The sequence below is a fragment of the Hippichthys cyanospilos genome, chromosome 8, assembly GCF_059441005.1.
Source record: "Hippichthys cyanospilos isolate Australia breed blue-spotted pipefish chromosome 8, RoL_Hcya_1.0, whole genome shotgun sequence".
Taxonomy (NCBI): domain Eukaryota; kingdom Metazoa; phylum Chordata; class Actinopteri; order Syngnathiformes; family Syngnathidae; genus Hippichthys; species Hippichthys cyanospilos.
Window position 1 is genome coordinate 6214074 of NC_142376.1, and position 20124 is coordinate 6234197.

Genomic DNA, 20124 nt, shown 5'->3' on the forward strand with positions numbered 1-20124 from the left:
GACTAGTAGAGAATCAAGTTTGATCTGTCAATTACTCTTAATGTTTTTACTTCCATTCTATAAACAAATATGGACATTTTTCTTATGATTTGATTGCTTGGTTCGGTGGACCATAAAGTGTCGGAAAAATGGGAAAAATGTTGATCATTGTTTTCGAAAATAAAAACAGATGTTTGCAAATGTACAAAGATAATCAGTCTGATCTTATCCAGGAATAAAGAAATCTGAGATAATTTCCTTTCAAGTAGCTGAAATTCAAAGGATTTGGAGAATGTCTGTTTTAAGAAATGCTTATCGATAAGCAAAAATAATCATGTATTAGTTTGTAAATCAATTGTAAATTTGTCAAGCTTTTAAATCTGAAAGGTTTTAAGTCCGTGCACTCACAAATTAAGTTTCAACTGTATAAAACGACATTAAATATTCAAGTTTGAACAGAACTGACAAATGCATAGGATTGTGCAAGTCTGCAGCCAACATGAGATGCACTTTCCAGGTAGCACACAACAGGCAATGCTTTGATGCAGGGTAAAATGCGGTCAGATAAAAACTGCATTAAAAGAGCTTTGTGCCCAAATCATCAACATTGAAGCCTCATTACTCCAAAAAAATTGGTGATCATTTTCAGAAAACAACTGCGTTCAAAGCATATAATAAACCATTACACATAAAAGGTCCAGTAGGAGAATGATAACAGGTCCAGTAAGGGAATGACAAGTTTGTCAGAGGCCAAGTGGCTGCAACAAGCTAAGATAAAGCTCCTAAAATTAGAAACACACATGGTCTGCTCCGGCAGGGGAGGCATGCAAGATCCAAAACAACAACGTTGCAAAAATCAGCATAAAACTTAAGGGCTAGCAAATCTTGCAGTAGCACTTTAGCACAGTGACAACTGCAACAAAGGAGTCCTGGAAGAGGACCAAACATCATCAAATGGTATTAAGAGTGTTTAATGTTTCACACAGGTTCACTGTGCCAACTTTGGAGTTTAATGGCCAATGGAATGCCATTTTAAAACCACACACCTGACACTTTATTAGGAACACTCTCGCAATCCTTGGCGAGATATACGAGTGACCCGATTTTTGAGTTTTTCCAGGATACAAGCTGTTATTCATACTTATATTTTTAATTTCTAGCTCACACACAAAATAAATCTTTGTTGTTTTAGGAGTGCTGCCAAAACTAAAATATTTTATGACAGCCCAAACTGGAACATTCCCCAAAATGCGGTACAAACATCCGATGCTATGAAACGAGATGCATGATTACACTTTAACATCAAAACACCGATTCCAAAAGTGGAATTACTTTAATTTAAATTTACATTGCCTATTCTCCATGTACTTAAAGCGCATCACAGCCGCGGGTGTGCTCCCACGGGCACAGCAGGGCCTTGACTTGATTGTTGACCGCAAAGATAACCGATTAAAACCACAAGAAATCAAACCGCAGATTTAAAACCGGTGTCGTTTGATTTGCAATTATTCGAATTGATTGATTTTCGGGAGCTGCAAGAAGAAGAGCAATAGTTGTTGCCAATGTTGTTGTTATCGCAGCTTGTTATTGAGTTAGCTAATTTTGGTGGCGCTCACGACAGCTGTCAAACGGGGGTGCAACTAACATCATTTTACCAGCAGCTCTATCAAAATGCAACTCGGCTATTGCACCAAGCGAATATTTGAGTACAGTAATTAAATCATCGCTCGTTGTTATTTAGTCACATATTTCCCCAACGGGGTTAGCATCGCGATGCTAACACGAATGGACTGAGTCCATTTTCGGACAGCTAGCTTTGCACATGTCTGCTATCCGGATGCTTGTTTCTTTTTTAATTATTTTAACTAAATCGGGTTAAGGACGCGTTGTAAAGCTGGCATACGAGGGAAATAAGCGAAGTCAAAAAAAATATTATGTTACAACCACATTCGGGGTGTAAAACATCGGGGCTAGCATTAGCTTCATTTGACGCACTTTTAAACGGCCCCATACTTTAAGCAGTGACAGTGACAACGTTTGGCCTTAACAAATGAGTGACGTGAATGCAAAAACACATTTTATTTAATTTAATAAAGGCGTATGTTTGTCCGATAATGGAACCCTGTGTTGACGGCGCTCCTTCCTCGACTCGCTGCAGCTTTTTACCTTGTACACATCTCCGTAGGTGCCGCTTCCTATCCTCTGGATCAGCTCGAAATCCTCCTGCGGATTGCGACGGGACAGGTCGACGCTGGCGTTCATCATGGCCAAGTGGCGCTCAAGGCGCCGGACGACGCGCGCGGTTGACGGACACCGACGATCTTATGTGCGAAAGGGGATAATTGTCAGAGGGGGAGAAAAAAAACATACGGCGTCAGAAAATAGCAGCCAGAGCCCACTCCTGCTCCAACATGGCGGCCACCGCGCATAGCGCATGCGCAGTGGCCCTGCCTTCGCCCATTCACAATTGTAAAAGAAACATTTATAAAATGTAACGTAAAAATACAATATAGCAAAACATGTTATATTTGTGGGAATGTGGGCGTTTCATGTTTTTTTAAACTTCTATTCCTTTCAGAATCATAACCAGAGCGTTTAATTGATTACTTTGAAAGTTGGGTAAAGGACAGTAAGTAATTTTTATTTTTGTAATTTTTATATCTAAAATACTCTCTCATATATAGGAAATAACTAAGAAACTGGAGCCTAACTCTGAATGACTCATTGGTAAAGGGGCTCCCTCTGGTGGTGTGCAAACAGATGAAGTAAAGTTCTATTGCACTTAACTTTTAAAAAAACGTTTTTTTTTTTTAGCAATTTTCAGCACTTAAACGTTAATCATTTAATTAATTTGATAAATAAATCCGTTTTCATGTTCAATTTATTCATCCTTTCACGTTCACGTTTTGCCACTTTCTGTCAACTAAAATTACATCATATGTACTCAGGTAACAGCCAATCACACCTCGGCTCGCAAATGTCACATGTCCTATTCATTTGTGTCCACTGTACTGGACATTTGTTTTTGGTCTTTTGACTCACTCCCAACTACCCTATTAAGTCCTATTGTGTTCAGTAAAAGGCATTCTGTCCTTTCCAAGGATGTCTCATGTTTGGGCTGGACGCATTTCACTTTGATGTCTTGCTGAGTCAAAATGGACACAACAGTGGGCGCGAATGAATAAGCTGGCTCTAAGGAGTGCTGGCATCAAAAATCACAAGTGATTGGCTTAAGCAGAAGTGAATGGAAGCCTGTAAGTAAATCAAGCCAGAGTGTGGCAATGTCTGGCCCCTTCACAGTTTAACTAGGCTAAGCGGGGCTAAACGCTGGCAGATGGCAGCATTGTGATTCAGCTGATGTGGGGGGGGCAGTGTGTGGGCACTCCAGCGCAACAAAAGTCCACTCGTGGAGGTGACGCGTCCTGGAATAAAATGGCCTGCAGCATATACTGTATCAGGAAGCTACCCAATTAAATGCATACAGCATGCACATAAAGATTGGCCACAGAAGTACACAATCCAGTTTTGTAAAGGTGCATAAAATTTGCCTGAGATCTCTGAGAAATATTGACAATATTCAAAAAAGGACAAGGTTTGGGATGTATCGCTCCCTGGAAAATTAAAAGTCAAAACCCGTTTCTCATGAAAATGAATTGGGTGGGTGCTATATGGCTATTAAAAAAAGGTCATTTTTAAAATATATCCATAGTGAAGCTTTACTTGGATTTCAAAGCCTATTACAATCCCCTTTGGAATGAGAATGAATGATTTAAAGCCAGGCTACCCAGCAAATGTTGCAGGAATGATTCACTGCTTCTCTACTCCCTAATCACTGTACAGTATTATGACATACAGTATATGTCGTGGACAATAAACAATGTATATACATCATGCAATTACTGTCACACTAGGAGTACCTATATATTTTAGAAAATTGGGGTACATGTAACCCTGGGGGTATGAGCCGTTAATAAAGCAAATCAAATGCTTTTTAAGGCAGTAACAAAAATAGAACTGTTTTTTCAAATTAAAAGCAAAATGATTGGAACAGGAGCGACTTTGCACAATTGTTTTTTGTGACTTGTAATGTTAGATTTAATACAGATGCACACTATCATAAGTGACACAATTTGGTTAAGAGGTGCCAGGTACTTTGCTAAAAACATATTTTAAGGGTTCAATGATGAAAGGAAATTTTAGTAATCTGAATGACCAAGTTCATTTATTGCTCAAAGATATAACTTTGTGAAAAAACAATTAAATCTTAATAAAAAAAAACACCAAATAAAGAAAGCTGTAGCCAATGCAAACTGTCTTGTTTGTGAAATGGCACGATCACATCACTCGGCAAAGATTATTAAGAAAAATAAGCCTTCCATGAGGAATTCTTGAAGGCTGAAATGTCAACATTTTTAGACGGACAACAGCACATAATCTTATGATTCTTATGCAATATAGATTCCTGTTTCTTTACTTTTGTTTTTTTTAAGACTCACTTTGAAAACCTAGCTTCTGTGTTTCTCATCATAGCAAAGACCATGTATGGGCATGTGACTGCCAGGCCCTGTTTGATTGGTCGAATGGATGTTTGGCGTCTATAGTCGTCAATGGCACTGAATGAGTTAAGTTTGTGTTTTTATATATTTATGTAGAAGTCCATCTATGGCACCTAAGCTGAGTCTGTGAGTGGCCTGGTGCTTTAGAGAGGAAAGAGGTGGACACGGCTGTGTCATGAGTCCCATTGGAGCTTCTTCACCCTGGGCTGGAGTTGACGGGACATCCCGACCTTCTTGCCGGTTTGCGGAATCCTGTGTTCCTGTTGGAGGCTGTGCGTGTTTCTTCAGAAGACAAGACAGCTGGGGACTCAGGAGGAGCACCAAGCTTCCACCAACACGGAGGACTCTGCAAACACAGCAATTTTCAATTGTACTGTAGGGACACAATATCATGTTTTTTGTTTTCAGGGCTGGAACTGAAAAATATTTTTTTGAGATATACCAAACAGCTGGTCTCAGGTCGAACTGACCTCTCCATCTCAGCGAGGATAAGCGGCAGACTGGCAGCCATGTTGGTTTTGCTCCCAAACTTCTTGCCGAAAGGCAGGTCACACACCACAGCGTCCACGCTCGCGCTCGGTAGAGGCATATCTTACAAACAAGACATTCAAAATTCTCTCACAATCACATTAGTAATCATTGTGGACATTTTCAAAAGATTCCCCACTTGTAGATGAAGCCTTTAGGAGGTGCATCCGGTCTCCCAGCTCTGCAAATGCAACATTCTCACTGGCCGTGTGCAGCTGGCTGTCATCATTGTCTAAACCCAGAAAACGAGACAGCTGGAAATCCAGTTTGGAGAAAAAAAACAAAACAAAACAAAAAAAAACGTTAGATTATTATATTCCAAGTGTGATCAACTTAGAGTAATCATTAGTAACCTTGTGATCCTGTGCCGCCTCTATTAGGATGGTTCCCGCACCGCACATTGGATCCAGAACAAGGAAACCTGGCTGGGAAACAAAATCAAATAAAACAATTATAATAAAATCCAGAAGAAGTACAATGCCGACTACAATAATTACTACCTGAATTTGACATAGTTCAGCCATTGCCCAAGCGACTGTGGACCTGAGTCCTGTCGTTTTGATGTAGCCCCGATTAGCAAGCGGTAACCTAATGGTAACAAATCTAAAATCAAAATGCGTTCAAATCTTTCCCTTTGGTGTCAAACCAGCGAGTCCAAACCTGGTGAGCGGTATCCCAAGAAGACAATGATCCTCCCTCAAGTACACCGTAATCTGCGAATTCAGAATAATCAGATTAAAATACCATACGAATAATTAGAAGACCCAGAATAATAAATAGAAAAATAAACAAACTTTGGTTTACCTCCATCTGGGGGTTCCTCAAATCAACTTTCCAGCCTAGCTGTCCACTCAGACTGCCTCCCAAAATTCTACTCACCTCCTTTGGATAGAAAGGAGTGGTAAATGTAATACATAAATGAATATTTTCATAAATATCTGCAATATATTATTTGGCGTTGAAGGAGACTGAAAAAGTACCAGCCTGGGACATTCCCGTACCTGAGGGCTAACGATGCGGGAATCCGACCCGGAACACTTGCAGCTGATCCGAAAGGAAATTGGGATAGAAGAAAGTCTGCTAACCTCTTGCGCCGTTTCATCCTGGTCTAATAAAGTGAAAACAATAAATGGAATAAAACTATTGGACTTGAAAGATGGCCTGTTTTAAACTAACAGTCCAAAAAATGTACAATGTTTTACTTTAATGGGTCATTTTGACCCACAGTATAAAAAATAACTACTTCATTAAAAAAAATAACAACAAAAAAACTGATGAATACATTTTACTCAAAGTATGACAGTTTCATGATTAAAATAATGAAAACTGACCCATTAACATTTTAGAGTACAATATCCAATATAGAAACACAACAGGAGGGTTAACAAATGACCCTGTAACAAATAACAAATAACAATGTGCCTAATTACCCACAATGTTGTCTCCAATGTTGATGTACTCATGTCCACAGTCCATTTTTCTCCTTTTCTTCATAATTTGAAAGTCACCTCCATCACCCTCCTCATAAACTTCCTCCTGCTCCTCCTTCTTCTTATCTGTTAGCACCCCCTGCAGGCGTCTCCATGTCATTTCAGCACTCGTCCACTGTTTCAGGTCACCAATGAGTTTGGACTTCATCACAGAGGCGACTCTGGCTGTCAATAAAATAAAAACTTTGAAATCAAACATTAACTAGTGTGTGATTTTGATGTGCGGTGGCTACCGTGGTTGGCGTGAGCAGAAAGCTTGAGAGGCGAGTCTCGTTTCACTAACAAGAAAAGTCTTTCCACAGACTTGAGCGTCTTTACTCGACTGATGTGTGCGGAGGAGCTGAACAACACTTTACCTTGCAACCGTTCAATCTGCAAAATAATAAGTGTGACACTGATCATGAAGTCAAATGACAAACACCCCCTCCTCACTTTTAATATCGTCTTTTCAATAAAAAGTATAGGCGCCTGAATAATACTTTTCTCACAGGGCCACAAATCTCTGGTGGTAATATTGTTAATACCACAACAATAAGACACACAACATTCACGGCAGAGTTGAAATTGAATGTTACTATTTTGCAAAATAGCGAGGTTAACCTGCAATAGATATGGTCATAAATGAAACTCCATACAGTAGAGATTGCTTGCATTTTTAATGAATAACATTTCTATATTTTGACTGGTCTGAATTAAAATGAAGAAGAGTGCAAGAAAAAAGCGAAGAAATCATGCAAAAAGATGCGGGCATATATGAAAATCCGCAAAGGAGTGAAGCTGCAATATCTAAACTCCGATGGATAGCGATGGATCTTATATTAGAATTTGTACATTTGTACTTTTCTTTATTCCTTTTGGGGCTTTTTTTGGCCTACGCACTGTAAAGTATATTTCACCAACTAGGGTATCATTTGCAATGCAAAGTGTAAACATAATTTATTTTCTTTCCATATTTGTGATATTATTGTCCCTTTGAGAACTTTATTTCGTTGTCTTGTTTATATTTTAAATAGTATTTAAGGCGTGCGTAGATTTATAATAGGAATAATAATGACTGCGACATACTACATGTTTGAATTGTAGTGTACATTTAGGCGAAATCAAGATGTGCAGAATTTTAATTTTAGCTAAAAACGGGAGTCTCCACTTACATCGTGAGCCGTCAACTTCCGCGTCACCTCGTCTAAAACAAACGGCTCCATCCCGTAACCATACGTGCAAAAGTAGCGAATTAGACTCTCTTCGTTGTCTTTGTTTACCATTTTGCTCACAAAGTCAGTCAAAAATTCACATGTAACAAAGATGGGCCGCCATGTTGCTGGTTTGTTTATACCGGAAGCGGAAATACGTATTCAAATGTAATTCATTCGCTGCTTCAGCAGGGGTCTCTTTTGCACAGCGCGTGGAATAACTGTACCATGTTATGTAGTACTGTAGTACTGTACTGTACTGTATTGTATTACAGCAAAAATATATCATTATAATATGTCATTATAATCACCATCCATCTCGATAGGTCGTGAATTAATTTTTTAAAATTATTTATGAAAACAAATCAGCGTCAAAATTAAAGTCCTCTCATTTCCAGATTGGATTTACAGGGGAGCTATTATGGAATTTTGACTTTTTTTTATACTGTGGTATCGTGATTAAAAGTTTAATTCATTCTGTGTGCACCTTACATTCTTTGCACTTGTTATAGTGTTTGTGCCATGCATTTGCCATATTACAATGTAGTAAAGCAAATATTTTAACGCCTTTCCATCTGTCCGTCCATCCATTTTCTTGTGCCCACAAGCTGACTTTGGCAGTGGGCTGGGACACCCTGAACTGTTGCCAACCAATCAAAGAATATTTTAACGTAGTAAAGAAAAAAAAATACACATGCTGCAACTTAATTTCAAGTCATTTGAGAGGAGTGAGTGACTTGTCTAAAAGGAGCTAATGCTCTAACAGGCACACTCATGGACCGTGGCATTTTTAAATGGCATTTCCCCTTTAGGCCTCGCTTCAGGACTAAAGTGACCCAGGGGACAGTTACAAATGTCAAGGGATCTAAAAGGAAGGTCAGATTACCCTGCTTCTGCCCATTAAAGATTATATTCTAACATTGGTGTCATTTTGATTAGTACATTTAACTCAGTACAGTATCTGGGTTACAATCGCAGCTCAAGCTTACTTTGGTTTCCTCCCACACTTTAAAAACACATATATGAGGTTAATTAAAGACTCGGAACTGTAGAAATCTGAGTGTTTGTGCTTTTTTGTTTATATGATTGACTGGCAAGCACTCTAAGGTAAACATCACGGATGTTTCCAAACTCAGCTGGGTGAGCTTCAGTTCACCCAATAACGAACCTAACGAGGACGAAACATCCAGAAAATGGATGGTTATGGCATTAAAATGCTAAACCTTACCTCATCCAAGAGCAATTCGGGCAGATTGCCGGGTCACCACTTCAGATTGGACGCTTGTTTGCTGTAATGAAATGTATTGACGTGCCTCACAACTACATCATAGGTTTTATTAAAGCTTGAAAAATCAATATGAGCGTTTGGGTCTGAGTTGAGAAAATGTCAGTGGAGTTTTTACTGTTCTGGATGACTCATTAAATAATGGATTTTTTTTTCTCCGTCTTTTTTGGCCATGAAACACTTTGACTTAAAATTCTCAGTAATACACAGTATTATTATTTCAGGAAAAGAAATGTGAGTTTTTGTGGTTCTACCCATTTAAGCAAAACTTTTGGAACACGATGGGTAACACATGTAGACAAATGGTAGATACATGATAGATATATGTTCTTCATCATTTGCAATGAACGGTTAGTATTACTGTGAATTAAGTGAATGTACCACTTATCTTAAGTACGACTGTTCGATACCACTTTTTGTCACGCCGATACCAGTATATGTACTCAGCATGTGAAGTCAATAGTACCGAAATCAGAATACCACATTCATTAAGTAAATGGCAATTTTTAGTTTTCAACAATACCAATACTGTACCAAGTATTGAGGCAAGAATAAACAAATAATATATTTAATTTATCTGACATTTTTACATGCACGTAGGATTTTTAGAACCCTTAATGTCAACAAGTAATGACAAACCTATCTATCTATCTATCTATCTATCTATCTATCTATCTATCTATCTATCTATCTATCTATCTATCTATCTATCTATCTATCTATCTATCTATCTATCTATCTATCTATCTATCTATCTATCTATCTATCCATCCATCCATCCATCCATCCATCCATCCATCCATCCATCCATCCATCCATCCATCCATACATCCATCCATCCATCCATCCATCCATCCATCCATTCATCTATCTATACACACACACACATAATGTTACATAGAATACAATTTTAGACGCTCTGCTAGCCAAACAGTTAAAAAAGACATAAAAATGTGTTTTTGGGGTTGAATGAGGATATCGCAGTATTTTATTCTTCTAATTTGTCATTTCTACTTTGCGGTTGTAAATCTGCTCCAAAAATCGACCGATAATAGCAGCCGCATGGCGATACATCGTATCAACATTTGCCCATCCCTGATCTTTATGTCTGCATTATACCACCCCCTGGTGACCAGAGTGATGCATGACAAAATACGTGCGCATTATTTCGATGATTTGGAAAGATTAAAACAAATATATATATACATTCAGCACATCCATTATCTTTGGTCAACAGTGACACAGATGAAAGAAATTTAGTGCTGCACAATATGTCAGCCAATGGCATGCATGTGACACGGCATCCATTTTGCGTGTCCACTTAGCAGCAGCCGGGCTAATTATGCCAAACGGCATCAGCAGAAAAGCAGAATTGATATTGACGTTGTGCGCATATCACAGCCCGCTGAAAGCTGTTGCGTGGGCAACGTCACAAAGAAAAGCTGAGCAGTAAGACAGCCATTCATCTTGTTTTAAACGTACATGCAGAGAGGCTTTCAGGGTCATTATAATCACCATCCATCTCACAGGCGCACATGACAACTTTTAAGGCCTTTAATGTGACTCTGAAAGGCAGCGGAATTATAATGCAACCTGCCAAGTTTGCATAATTTCACCCGAGATGGATGCCCGTGCCATTTTTTAATCAAATTGCATGATTTCACAAAGGAAAATGCTTCTATTTTCCCTTTGATATGGGGATTGCGTTTAAAAGTTAAGCCAGGATTTCAAACTACCTGATGTTATTAACCGTCCTATTTAGAGCTTTCCTGAGGAAACGCAAACTTGTTTGACCCGTTACCCAAATGTATAAAAGACAAAAAAAACATTTTCCATCTATCTATCTATCTATCTATCTATCTATCTATCTATCTATCTATCTATCTATCTATCTATCTATCTATCTATCTATCTATCTATCTATCTATCTATCTATCTATCTATCTATCTATCTATCTATCTATCTATCTATCTATCTATCTATCTATCTATCTATCTATCTATCTATCTATCCCATTTAGCAAGGTAGCTAGCTGGATAGATAGTTTGCTAGCTAGCGAGTATCTATCTATCTATCTATCTATCTATCTATCTATCTATCTATCTATCTATCTATCTATCTATCTATCTATCTATCTATCTATCTATCTATCTATCTATCTATCTATCTATCTATCTATCTATCTATCTATCTATCTATCTATCTATCTATCTATCTATCTATCTATCTATCTATCTATCTATCTATCTATCTATCTATCTATCTATCTATCCCATTTAGCTAGGTAGCTAGCTGGATAGATAGTTTGCTAGATAGCGAGTAGCTAGCTAGTTCTATCTATCTATCTATCTATCTATCTATCTATCTATCTATCTATCTATCTATCTATCTATCTATCTATCTATCTATCTATCTATCTATCTATCTATCTATCTATCTATCCATCCAATCGGTTGATTATGTTTATTATGATTATACGGGTCAATTTGGGCCACAGTATAACAGCATAAGCAGAAAACACCAATCAAATTTTGCTTCAATTCACTGGATATTGTACTGCTCCTTCTGGTGTGTGTGCCTTAGCCACCAGGGGGCAGAAAGATTCATGAATAAATGTGTAACTGTTCAGTTCAAACTAAAGTTTTTCATTTTCAGATTATTGGCATTTTTTTAAAAATGAAATTTTAACTGGAGAGACTTTTTTACTCTAGGTACATTAGTGAGATTTTAGAGAAATACCTCTGCATTTGGTTTATGAAACAAAGTGATGTCAAACCCACAGTAACCACAATATCCAATTTACCAACCCCTCCTTTTTTTTTTTTTAAAAAACAATTGATTGCAAGAAATGTGTGCGTTTGTGTGTAGAAGAAATATGAAACACTCATGAAGCAATATGAGTTTAAAATCCCCGCAAGACAACTTAAAAGGTCATTTTGAGGCTAAAACCTTGTGGTCTCCTCTTAATCTTTCCCCAAATGTTCCAATTTGGCTCACCTCATAAGTAAGAATTGGGATTAACGTGTCTGGGCTCCACTTTATCATTTGTCTTCTTCCAATCTCTCCCTTACTTTCCTTTTTTCTCCCTCATGATCTTTTTATTAGCTTCCTCTCAACGTGCTCCTCTCATCTTCAAAGTCTAATGCAAACGAGACCTTTCCAAAGAAGGAAGGTGGAGTCTTGAGTATATGAATGAGCGCATCTATTTGGTGAGCCACGACCGCGCGTACGCATGTGTGTGTGCGACATAAGCGCATTGAAATATTCATTACTTCTGGAGGAGTGTGAAACATGTCAGAGTGAGTCAGCAACAGCACACACGCAAAACAACAAGTGAATGAGGATTCAAAAGGTGACCTCGACGATATGGAGGAGTGGAAGCACGTCTTTGTCCAAAAAAAGATGATTTTTAACTGTTTTGTTTGTTAGTTTGCCAAACGATATACGGGCGCAAATGACACTATAAGCTTTTATTTTGAAGCTGTTCCTAGCAGAATGCTAGCTTGACTAGTCTTTCTACTTAAACCTTTTCTCCATAATTCTGATATAAACAACACAACTTTTCGCCAATTCACGCTAACAAACGACTTAATTACACCGATATCGACATAAGTTATCGACATAACCTGTTTTAAGTGTTTTTCCATTCGCTTAAGGTTTGATTAAGCTGCATTTAGCATAAGTTATGCTAGCTAGCAGCATGAAGTTAGCAGCCAGCAGCAATAGCAGCGACGAGTAAATCTAGATGCTAGCAGTGTTAGCAGCAATACTGAAGTGTCTCATATTCTGTAGGCAAGCAAGATGATTTTTTAAAGGCAGTTTAAATGATACAAATGACTCGACACATTCGCTATTCTTATTTTTTACTTTTTGTGTAATTAACTTTATCCTAATTTGTAATTAAAATACGTATTTGACCCTGGATACTTTGATTCTGACAGCCTGCCAAAGTTGCCGTTCCTACTGATCACATGCAATTTTTTTTCAGATGGGAAACTTGTCTCAAAAATCTGAATATTTCAGGAAAAGGTTGGAGGAAAAAGTATTATGCTGCTTATGCTAATTATCATCAAACATATTTGGAGGAAAAAAGTAGGATGCTCCTCATGCTAATTATAATAAAAAATGTATTCAAGTTGGTAATTCATATTAAAGTGGAAGTGTGTTATTTTTTTATAATTACCTCTCGTCAAGCAGAAAAATAATCAATAATTGATTCAATTTCTCTGCAGGACACCCAAATACCAATATCTCCATCCCTAGTTGGCAGTGAATGAGTTTATCAGAACGCCATGTTTAGGATAGTGTGGGGAAATTGATCATATTCCAAAGAAAAACAATGACTTGACTTTTCCTTTATGTGCTTGTTTTGGTATAAAATAAGCAGAAGCTAAAAAAAAACAAAAACAAAAAAAAAAACACCCTGCTGGCTGTAACCTGAGCTGTAACCAAGAGACATATCACTCAGCAAGCCCTTGTCCCAGATAACAAAGAAAATCTCCAATGCCACCAAAATTCACACACCCCTTTGCCCCATATTTAAACTAGTGAAGGAAGATAAAGAAGAAAAAAACAGCAGCACCAAGGTCTCTTTCTGTTCCATTTAGCTAAATAAAAAGCCCTTGGCCTATTTGTCAGTTAGTAGCTATTACTTCCAATCCCATGGTGCCTCTGGCTTCTTCTGCTCCTTTAGCATGGAGGGGATTAGCTTCAATTGCATCTAGTCAAAGAGGGCACTTGAAGGCAAGTGTTTAAAAAACGACTTGACTCTTTAAATGTTTGACACCCAAAGTGGTCAGCTGGTCTTTGGGGGTCTGTGGCTTTAAACTGCTTTCCTGCTCCCCTCCAGGTCTACATATATAGCTTAGCTAAATCCTACTAAGGCTGTTAACCAAATTACGCTATGCTAACAAGCACATTTCTCCTTCTTCTGTTAGCCAGGTTAGGCTACTGCTGATGGATAAATTCAACGTCTGCTGTTGGCATAATTCCACACAACTGTCTTGTTTTTAACATTTCCACTTTCCTAAGTCCAAAAACGTAACTCATTCAAACCCAAAGACGTATTTTTACGTTTTGTTCTTGAGTTTCAAGCCATGTACGTATTTACCCATTTTGTTTTTCAAAGTTTTTCAATTGTTTGGCTGAGGGAAGGTCTAAAAGCAGATGGTATCAAATTAATTAGGTAATCAATTACTTTTGGTAATCAAGCACTATAGTAATCAATTAATGTAGGTGATTAAGTACTAAAGTAATCCATTATTTTTGTTATCCGTCATTACATTAGTGAGCAATTATTTCAATTCTAAAGTACCTTACTACTGAAGTACTAAAGGAACAATTTAGTTTTGGTACTAAAGTACTCAAGTAGACTAAAGTAATCAATCACATTAGGTACCAAAGTAGTCACTTTGGTACCTAATTAATTGATTACTTCAGTACTTAATTCATAATTAAGCCATTTTAAGACAGTCGATCCACTTGAAATTTTTTTCGAAGCACCTGGGATTGATTGTCTAAATTCTTGGAAAAACGTAAAAATACGTCTTTGGGATTGAACGAGTTTATGACAAAAAAAAAAAAAAAAATTATCTACATGGACAAGTCTTTTCTGTTTCTCAAGACATACCACATCTAATCAAAATTGTGCAGTTCTTTTCCTTTTCCATGCACTTTTGACAGCAAAATTAATGAAAATTTTCCACAATGTGAAAAAAAATCTTCCACAGCACCTCTTATAGCGTTTCTATTTTTCAACAAATTTGTATTCATCAAAGGACAAAATGTAGCTGCCCTATGACACAAATATTCCATTGCTTAGTCTGTTGATGCACTTATCAGAAAGAAAATAGTGGATCTTTTTTTTTTGCAATGAAATGAAAGATGGATCGGACTCCAAGAAAAACCTTGAGTGGCACTTGATAGCTTCTCAAGGAAGTTGTATTCAATCTAAGGGCAAAACGCTCAGCTCTTTTGACACAGATGTGCTATTACTTTCCTCAGTTATTATAGATCAGCATGAAAATAGCGCATGTTTTTCTACGAGGGGATGAAAACACAAATCATGACAGGAACCTTGCAAATTTATTTCACAATAAATTCGCACATTGGCGCAGCTTTTTTGGCACAGGTGTGGTATTACTTTTCTCAATTCGGAAATTGGATGTTTTTATTTTAAAAGAAGAAAATACAGACAATGACAGAAACCTTAGTCATCTCACTAGAGCATTTTTATTTGGCAACAAATTTACATTCAACTAAATAAAGTAACTGTTGCTAATATATCTATCTATCTATCTATACATAAATATATATATATATATATATATATATATATATATATATATATATATATATATATATATATATATATATATATATCTTTATAGAAATAAAACAATCAAAGAATTATTAAATATGTACTTTGCAGAGCAGGTAAACCATTGTTTTTCGAAATGTTTGAATAAAAAGATTAAAAAAAAAAATATATATATATTTACATTTAAACATTTACAAAAACAAAATGCCTTTGGGACAGAATGAGTTATCCATCCATTTTCTAGAGCCGCTTATTCTCACAAGGGTCGCAGGCTGGCTGGTGCCTATCCCAGCTGACTTCGGGCAGTAGGCGGGGACACCCTGAACTAGTTGTCATCCAATTGCAGAGACCATTCAACCAATCACGCACCCAATCACACCTAAGGACGATTTATTTATTTATTCTTATTATTTTATTTTACAGACCACCACATGTTCAGAGTTTTGCGTTGCAAAAAAACTGGCAGCACTGTGTCAGTATGAAGCAGTGCAATTCTATGTACCGAATTTTCCGCACTATAAGGCGCACCGGATAATAAGTCGCTCTCTCAATGACATATTTTAAAACTTTTTTCCATATATAAGGTGCACCGGATTATAAAGTGCACCCTCAATTAATGACATATTTTAAAACTTTTTCAATCACTATATAGTCATATTCAAAATAATAACAATAGTAACTCAAATAATTACTTTAAACTCTCAATAGCATAATAATGTCAATATGAGCAACCTTGTTCAACTGTAAACACACAAAAGAAACAGGTAAAGCTTACTTTATCACTTCATTCCTCATCTACCAATCCCAATCACAATATTGATCCATATATAAGACGCACCTGATTATAAGGCGCACCATCAGCTTTTAAAAAATATTAAGGCTTTTAGGTGAGTTTTATAGTGCAGAAAATACAGTACATTTACATGGCCCAATTGTAGATGTTTACCTAATGTTATGACTAGAAGACCTCTATTTTGGCATTTTGTTGTGGCAGGAAGACCGGTATTCTTAACAATACGGCATTTTAAACATAGGGAACTGTAGGAAAATGACGGCGTTCTCTCAGTACATCTTGAAATCACACAAGACTGTCAAACCCCCATAAACACGAGGTTCACTATACCCATGTGAAAGTAGCATGACACACCAAATGACATACGCAGACAGAGGTTGCGTTAAGTGTCGGTCTGAAACACGTAAACCTGACTTCCGCTGTCAAAGCGTGCGTCAATTTATGTGAGTGTGTGTCACGGTGGAAGATGAGGAACAAAGTCACAGGATGTCAGGATGAATCCAAAGACGGCAAATGACAGCTTGCTGTACAGTACAAGTGGGCCCTATAGCTCAACACCGCACAGATGAGTCACACCTCATGGCTCCAATTACGACTGCGCTAATGCCGCCTGATTGCTGTTATTACTCTCTTCTTCCTTGTTTCCGCGCAGGCTGGCACATAACTGACTTTCACGCTGCTCAAGATAGATGGATGGACGGCTATTTTTTTTTCTCCTCTCAGGTGGTTCTTGTTGCGGGCCCGTCGCCGCGGCAACGAGGAAAAAGCGCCGCTCTAACTCGACAAGGTTTCGCGCTTCCGCCCACGGGCCTCTCAGCAGAGAACAAAGTTGTTAATGTAGGAGAGAGACATGGTGGGGGGAGAAGGAGACAGAAATTGATGGAAAGACGGAAAGTGCGGTTTGTATAAGCGGAAGGTAACAGATTGATCGAGGAAGGAAAAACGGAGTAGGCGAGAGATTGTAAATAGGAAGTTAGGATGTAGCATTGAGGAAGTGTAGTAGATCGCTGAAAGGAGGCTTTAGTAGGAATTAATTTAGTGAGACGAGTGAGAAGTGGTAGAGGTCTTTAGTAACAGGTGGTACTCATGTAAAATAGCTATACCCGTATTTTGACAAAGTTTTGGTCATTTTAGGAATAAGATAGGGCAGGAAAGCTTTATTTTCATTACACCTTCACAAGTACAACGCAACGATAATCAGTTAAACAGGCTCGAACTGCCCAAGAGACACACACACACACAAAAAAAACCTAACAGGAGAATACAGGTCTCCGAGATCGTGAAGAAGAGGAATTGACGCGTCTCGGGCTGCTGCGAGAAAGAGACAGGCCCGTGACCAATGGGAGGTTTGTGACCTGACCCATCGCGCATCCTGTTCCAGAGGAAGGAGATAATGACATGGACTCTAAAGTGCATTCCTCACCATTTTAAATCAATTGTTTACATTGTTGCCAAATGTCTCCCCCAATCCTTCAGGGCAGTAATGCAGAGTGCGGTGCAGTAGTACGGAGAGGTTGTTTCAGAGCATGGTAGAATTGTACTTGTACAGTCCTTCTTCGTTCTCCTCATGCATAAGAAAGAAAAAATGTCTTATCTTCTTCTGTGTGTATAGTTTCTACAAATGTCTAACAGGTGAACCTGACAGAAGGCTACAGCATAAGCCTGAAAAAAACCTTGCATAAACAATGAAACATCACCACGAAATCTCGAGACATACATGTGAGTGGGGTGGTAAAGTGGTGGTGGTGGTAGGTGTCATGACGCAACCCACGCGAACTAGTAGCCAGTTCCAGGAGCATCTGCAGTAGGTCATGTCACATGGTCAGAAATTCAGAGACGGCAGTAGTTAATGGTATATTTCGACATGTCAGTTACAAGGAGTAGCACCTGGATGGTCCAGGCAGATTCCAGGGTTGGCATTGCCCGCCCCCAACCCCCCCCAAGGGTAGACGATGGTTGACTAAATGACTAAGTTAAGTTGACATTCATTTTACACTGGGTAATATTTATTCACTTCTTGAAAGAATATAGAAGCATGGGGTCCAGTTTTTAGGATTCTGCTTCAGGAACTAGCGAGCAGAGTAATGACGGACACAATGAAATGGGGAGAAAAATGATGATTAATTTCCGCCATGTTTCAAATAGAACTAGACGTGAGTGCGTTCTCAATCGTGCTGAAAGTGTCAACGGGAGCACAAGGTCCGCGACTTCGCTATTGATTTAGAAGCCTGCTGGCTCAACTCATTTCACTTTAGCAGAATTAACTTGGAGCCACTTGGAACAGGCTCTAGAGACAATCAATCAGAGTGAACACACGATTTGTCAAACGCTCATTGTTCCCGTCACTGACGAGTTCAAACGGCAAAAGATTAAATTCTGCTTTGATTTTCACCTCACTGCTACGTGTGTTTCATCACATGTAATCATCTAAAATGCTCAAAATGCTGTCATTTACGTGCAAAGGCAACACGAGCTGGATGGCGGGCAGAGTTCAGGCTCTGGTATTTGCCTGACATTTCATTCTAATCTGCTCGTGTGTGTGTGTGTTTATGTGCGAAACGGCTGCTTGCATACACACACTTCATTTGCTGGATGATGTTTGAACCGGGTTGGACACAATATTTGGGTCTGTAATCGCACCTATAATACACAAATCTTTGCTCGGTGCATAGATTTTGAGGCTGAATGAAAGCGGATCCTCTCTGCCCCAGTCAGTATTTGTCGATCTGTAATCTGAGTGAGAGCTCAGATAACAGTTAAGGGGTACCACAATATCAGTTCCAATTCAGTAAATGTCTTTTTATCGGTGCGAGGAAATGATACAAAGAGAATTATTCTAAGATTTAAGACATTAGCTCCTCTGGGGACATTGGTCTGTCCCGTACATAGCTTTGAGATTCACGCCTTAGGTCTCTCTATTTGACTATTCCGACTGAACAATTTCAATCACGCACATTTGGAACGGCATAAGGAATATTCCTGAGATTTCAAATGAATTTCATTCAGATTTGTTTGCATGGAGCATATTCATTCCAATCAGAACACATGGCACCATGTAAACCCGGCAAAAAGAAAGGGGCTTAGAACAGAGCCCTGTGGTACAACCCAAATTTAATCGAGAAATCTGTGCAATTACAAATAGAGGGTACTAAAGATTACACACCAAATTTTAGTCACTAATGTGACAGTCTATTTTTAAACACCTCTTCTCCTCAAACGGAGCAGAGAGGTTTTTGAGGCTTCGTACATGCCAGAAATCCACATCAAATTGACATGTGGAGCATCTCCCTGTAGACCGGAGGTGGCGGTGGGGGTGTTTCTATTAAAAAGTCTGCTCACAGGTCTGGCACATATTGTGATTCCAGTCTCGTTCCGAAGGCAGAATAAAGATGGACTCCAGAGATGAGGAAATGTGTTGTGAGCCAGTTTCATGTCTAGACAATAGAGTGACGCACAGGCTGATTTTGTCTTGCTAGTTTATCGTAGACTTCAGGAACTGTCGATTGGAAGCTTGGTAAATTGCGCTATGCAGCGACGACAGACGAGGAAACTATCAGCAGTACGTGTCAGGGATGGGACGAAATCTCGTACGATGAAATCACGCGAGATTAAAACCCAAGGAATTCCTGGTCCCTGCACAGTACGAGATCTACTGTAATTCGGCAAATATAAGAAACACTTTTTTTCCCAAAAATGAAGTTAACAATTAGATTTTTTTGTTTTTCTTCAAATTCGAGGAATATTGGTCCATCAGGCACATAAGACGAATTTTGATGCACAGATGTGCATTTTTATATCGGCCGTATTCTTACTTAAAATAATTAGTGTAACGGGATAAGATAAAGGGTGGTCGTCAGTTAGCTGTTAGCAGGCATTGCCTGTTGCTAACAGCAGCTTGAGTTAGCTGATAATGTTATGGCATTATTTTCAATAAAACAAGCAAGCAGACTGAACCAACGTGCGAGTCAATCCTTGTTCTCACA

The 20124-nt window shown here is 38.4% G+C and overlaps 2 protein-coding genes across 12 annotated transcripts in view; both read right to left on the minus strand.

Moving 5' to 3' along the window:
* Positions 1–2389, minus strand: part of LOC148419944 (mitogen-activated protein kinase kinase kinase kinase 3-like) — a 35732-nt gene extending 33343 nt beyond the window's left edge. For all 10 annotated transcript variants that reach the window (XM_088421004.1, XM_088421008.1, XM_088421001.1 and 7 more), the window contains exon 1: positions 2146–2389. In XM_088421004.1, coding sequence (XP_088277130.1) covers positions 2146–2244 — 99 coding nt within the window. In that variant the 5' untranslated portion in view covers positions 2245–2389. The remainder of the gene's footprint in view (positions 1–2145) is intronic.
* A 1795-nt stretch (positions 2390–4184) lies between these two features.
* On the minus strand, positions 4185–7876 carry thumpd2 (THUMP domain containing 2). 2 transcript variants are annotated; one of them, XM_088421746.1, is made up of 11 exons: positions 7705–7876; positions 6787–6925; positions 6494–6718; positions 6065–6171; positions 5868–5945; positions 5724–5776; positions 5564–5651; positions 5417–5488; positions 5203–5317; positions 5006–5126; positions 4185–4881 (listed from the first exon to the last, which is right to left on the minus strand). In XM_088421746.1, exons 1-11 carry the CDS (start codon positions 7813–7815, stop codon positions 4602–4604), a joined length of 1389 nt encoding a protein of 462 aa, XP_088277872.1. In that variant the 5' UTR covers positions 7816–7876; the 3' UTR covers positions 4185–4601. The 2 variants fall into 2 exon arrangements, with proteins under 2 accessions (XP_088277872.1, XP_088277873.1); XM_088421747.1 differs by having other exon boundaries at positions 4978–5126.
* Positions 7877–20124: the final 12248 nt, after the last annotated feature.